Source organism: Lygodium microphyllum, chromosome 13, assembly GCF_053477565.2.
Source record: "Lygodium microphyllum isolate KBCC chromosome 13, Lygodium_microphyllum_v1.1.10, whole genome shotgun sequence".
NCBI classification, from domain to species: Eukaryota; Viridiplantae; Streptophyta; class Polypodiopsida; order Schizaeales; family Lygodiaceae; genus Lygodium; species Lygodium microphyllum.
The window spans coordinates 23,480,240-23,485,282 of NC_141147.1; the positions used below are offsets into that span (position 1 = coordinate 23,480,240).

A 5,043-nucleotide genomic window follows, 5' to 3' on the forward strand; every position below is an offset into this window, starting at 1 on the left:
TTATTTTTCTAAAATTCTTACCTTTCTTTTGAAGGGTAATATATGTATCACCCTTCTCTAGAAGGGCAAAACCCCCTTTGAAGGGTGTTGCAACCTTCAAATTTTAGGCCCGATAGGAATAGTTTTTTAGGATGGCTTTAGGAGAGAGAGGCTTGACAATGGAATCTTGCCCGATGTGGTTTTGTTTTGGCAATGGGCTTTCATCTCACGATCTTGTGCAGTACTGGATTAATGCGGAATGGATAATGGATTTACTTCGAAGGAGGATGTACTTTTAACACTATGCTGTATACTGCTAGCGCATTAGGCGCCGCCTGGTACATGCGGGGAGCGGGGTTCCGCAGAGGGCAGGATTGCCAGGGCGGTAGGAGGACACAGGGAAGGTGGTGAAGGGCTGCTGCGGTGGGATGCGACCGGCCAGCTGATTGTCGGAGACGTTGAAGGAGGCCAGGCCTTGGAGGTGCGTCGCGAAGGCGACAGGGATGTTGCTGGACAGTTGGTTGTCCTGCAGCGACAGGAAGCGGAGGGAGGTACTGAGATTGGCCAGATCTGTCGGGATGGCCCCGGAGAGGTTGTTGTAGGAGAGGTCCAGGCTCTGCAGGTTGGCGAGGGAGCCGAGCTCGGCTGGGATGACCCCCGTTAGGGCGTTGTATGAGAGATCCAGGCTCTGCAGCTGGTTGGCGTGGGAGCCGAGCTCGGCTGGGATGGCCCCGAAGAGGTTGTTGTACGAGAGGTCCAGGCTCTGCAGGTTGGCGAGGGAGCCGAGCTCGGATGGGATGACCCCCGTTAGGGCGTTGTATGAGAGATTCAGGCTCTGCAGGTTGGCGATGGAGCCGAGCTCGGGCGGGATGGTGCCTGTGAGGGCGTTGTGTGAGAGGTCGATGAGAGGAGTGACCTCGTTGGAGTTGTCGTCGGCTCCCTGAAGCTTCTTGAGGTTGGCCACCCACTGCGGGAAGGGACCCGACAGGCCGCAGGAGCTGAGGTGGAGCTCCCGGAGCTTGGGCAGGGTGGAGAGGCCCGATATGGCCGCCGACGAGGCGCTGCTGATGTCGCCCAGCGGGTTGCCGTCCAGGCGCACGACCTGCAGGCTGTGGAGGTTGCTCATGTCCTCGGGCAGGCCCCCGATTGCGTTGTGGTCCAGGTACAGGACGAAGAGGTTGGTGAGGTTGGTGGTGAAGGCGGCCGGGACCACGCCCGAGAGGTTGTTGAGGGCCAGGTCGGCGGTGAAGAGGTTGGAGAGGAGGCCGAAGGAGGGCGGGATGGACCCGCTGATGAGGTTGTTGGCGATGCGGATGTGCTGCAGGCTGGCCATGCCCCCGATGGCGCTGGGCAGCGGGCCGCTGAGCATGTTGTGGGACAGGTCGAGCACCCGGAGGCTGGTCAACTGGTCGAAGGACTCCGGGATGCCACCCGAGAGCGCGTTGTAGGACAGGTCGAGCTCCCGGAGGCCGCTGAGCTGCCCCAAGGACTCCGGGATGGCTCCCGTGAGGCCCCCCCCGCTGCCGCTGTCGGTCATCATGTTGGCTAGCGACAGCTGCTGGAGCTTGGTGAGCTTGCCCAGAGACGGAGGGATGCTACCCTGGAAGCTGTTCTCCTGCAGCTTGAGCAGCTGCAGCTCCGACAGGGAGCCCAGCAGGGGCGACAGCACCCCCTGCAGCCTGCCCCCCGAGAGGTCCAGCTGCACCACGCGGCCGCTGCTGGCCTCGCAGGTGACGCCCTCCCAGGAGCAGCAGTCGGACATGGACGCCGTCCACGCCGCCAGCTTCTGAGACGGGTCCTTGGCCACGGCCCCCTTGACGGCCAGAAGAGCCGCCCGGTCCTGCGCCACGCAGGCAGCTGCGGCCACCGAGGTGCCGGTTACGCAGTGCTGTATGATGAGCATGCTGAGGGCGATCGAGAATATCAAGGAAGCGACAGGAGTAGAGTTGCGAGGGCTACAGGTAATTATAACGCGGTGAACGTGGGAAGCCATCATCAATGGTATCCTATGCAGCAGCAGGAGGAGGAGGAGGCAAAGAAGCTAATAGTAAGACGACAGGCGGGTTGGTAATGTTTATGCAAGAAGAATACGCCCCGCCATTTATCATATCGAGTGTTGGGACGGCATTTCCGTGTCTGACGAGGTCTGATCAGGAAAGACCTTCGATTCTCACACCACGTAAAGTCTTTGATTGCAATTTGTCAAACTACAGAAGAAAAGCCTGCGAGTCGACTTTGCCACGGCCCAGTCAGCCCACGATCAGTGGCATCTCCAGACCGAACCTTCTCAAGTTCGCCTTGGCGAGCACTAGCAAGCCCGGCCGGCCTGCTGACTGCTGAGTCCTGACCGAGCTTTAGATCGTCTTGGTAGACGAGTTCCACCTCCCCAGCTTCCGTCACACCACGGTCCAATTTTGTCGTTTAGCTCCTTCTAAATTGCTCTACTGCTGCTTAGCGTAAAGGGGTCATTACAGTGTCTTTTAACAGTCTTCCATTGTAAATTTTTTCTTCCAACTGAGTTTGTTAAATGTTTTTTAATAATTAAACTGTTCATATCATATAGAGTTTAAATTAAAAATATCGAGTCATTTTGATGTTTTTTGGATCCGGTTATGAGGAGATAGATAGAAACCTTTAAAAATCATCATTTTTACATCTCTCATACCAAAGGCAAAGATAATATAGCGGCTAATTCACTCTCATATATGTGGGGATGCATCATATCATCTATCTCAAAACCACATAGTGATTAGGCTAAGGAGCTCTAGGAGGCCTATTTGCTAAATGAAGAATTTAGCCATATGTTTCAGAAATTACACCATCAATTAATGGGTGATAACTCCCAGTACAAGCTTTAAAATGGTCTCATATGGACCCATGGCAAGATTCTCATCCCCCACACCTTTCATTTCAAGAGAATGAAAAAAATAATACAAAAATACTCAGATAATTTTGTAGAAAGAAAACTCATTAAAATGAATTGAGTTTGATCTCACTTGATACATTACATGAATTCGTAGGCCTTATATAATAGCTGTTATATGGATGGTAGACAAATGGCATGCAAATCTCAATAGATACTCTCGATTGATATTTGAAATATTATATAACTCCAACACATTATGAGCTATATGGATGATATAATACAAGAGTTATATGGATAGCAGCCAAATGGCATGGAGACCTTAATAGACACATAGGATCAACACTTTAGAGGATTTCAGAACTTTGAGTTCTAGTAGACCCATTGTTGGGGGTAAAGGCGTCTTTGCCTAGCCGCCCGTGTATTACTACACTGACAATCACCGCCACTGCACACTGCAGGTGGTGGGCACACGTCACCATCACTTTATTCTTTATTCTTTTAGTGACTGTTTGAATAAAGGAAGACCCGGTCACACATTGTGACTGTTGGAGTTCCCATTTCTAGTCTCTCCCTTTCTTGCTCTTGCTCTCCCGCCATAGCTCTCGAGTCCAACCTTCGATCCATCGCTCCCTTTCAACTGGTATCAGAGCTTTGCTTTCCGACTCTTGAGCTTGGTTCGTGGCAGTCTCAGCATCCCATCAACTCCCTACTTGCATTGTGTCTCCTTCTCGGCAGCCATATCTGACTCCTTCGAGCTCCCATCACTCCCCGGCTTCTTGAGCACCTTCCCGGCATTGTTGGGTACCTTCAGGGCATTACATCAAAGGTATTTGATCATTTTCTTTAGGGTTTACTTCAGTTCTTAGGTCTCACATGCTGTAAACAAGATTGGGGCAACCACCATTGAATCTCCCTTGCTTCATATCTCACTTGCCTTTGAACAAGACTTGCTGGAGCTTGTTTGAAGCCTTCCTTCGCTTTAATCGAACCCCTCCGAAGCTTGGACACCATTGTTTGCAGCCATAGGACCAGCATTTACAATTGGTAGAATCACGCAGCCCTCCCATATGTGTCTTCAGCATTGACAGTCACAACAGCAGCTCTCCCCCTCCATTGGCACTTGGAAAGGCTCCATTTCGGGCATATGAACATGCTTTGATGCTTGGTTCTGATGGTTGATGTGTTGGCATACCATTTGGACTGATTTAACACTGTTTTGGGACTCTCATAACAGTCCACAGGCAGTTTATGATAGTGTTACACTGACATTTGATGCTATAGCTTGTTTGGCATTGTCATTTGATGCCCGGTTGGTCCCGTTTGATGCCCGGGTGTTAGGGGAATGTATGCCTATTGTTTGGAAACCATTTGGAGCTGATTTTGGTGCTGAAATTCTCAGTTTTGGATAGTAAATCATTGCTGTACATAGTTGGACTGAAGTCATTTTACTCATGTATACTTATGCATATGCTTTTCAGGCTATGTTTCAGACATATATGGTGATGTATTGACACTTGGGGCTCGACATAGAGCTTGGTTTTGATTTGGGATCATTGGTTGAGATTGATTTCACTTTGCAAAGCATCTGGATGCTCCGTCTTGGATGTACTTATGGCATGTATGTTGCTTATGTCTGACCTGGTCTTGACATGCTTAGCCTATGCCATTACTACATGCTAGTTACATTGTTTGGAGCCTATTGCTATTGGAGCTTGGTCTTGGCTTGACCTTGGATTCTTGGAGCTTACTTGAGCTATTTATTGGCTTGCCAGATTTGTATCTTGGGATGTACTTGATGCCTTATATGCTTATGGATGCTACATGCGGATGCTCTACCGCCTACATGTTTGGGATGTACTATTGATGTATTGTCTTGGACTTATTTCATTGGCACTGTGTCTTGTCTTGGCTTGAACTCTTGAGCTCGTACATACGACTTTTGTGCCAGTGGGAGCATTCTTGAATGCTTATCAGACATTGAGCAGGTCGTACTTTTATGCATTGAGCCATTATATGCTATTGAGCAATTACAGACACTTGAGACTTTGGGACTTCTTACCTTTTGGGATGATACATCATATGTCTTGGTTCATTGTATGCTTATGAGCTAAGTCTCAGTTTTGGATCCGTATCTTTGTGAACTGACACCTACTTATGTCAAGTTTTGGTAGTGGTAGGAACACTTTGCCCGTTGCCTG

At 49.9% G+C, this 5,043-nt stretch overlaps 1 protein-coding gene across 1 annotated transcript; it reads right to left on the reverse strand.

The window, feature by feature from the left end:
- Window positions 1–295: 295 nt before the first annotated feature.
- On the reverse strand, window positions 296–1,973 carry LOC148026421 (uncharacterized). Its single transcript, XM_087690304.1, has one exon. It carries the CDS (start codon window positions 1,970–1,972, stop codon window positions 296–298), a length of 1,677 nt encoding a protein of 558 aa, XP_087546430.1. The 5' UTR covers window position 1,973.
- Window positions 1,974–5,043: the final 3,070 nt, after the last annotated feature.

Coding starts and splice junctions, on each gene's coding strand:
- LOC148026421 (XM_087690304.1), bottom strand. CDS start 1,972: ATGGCTTCCCACGTTCACCGCGTTATAATTACCTGTAGCCCTCGCAAC.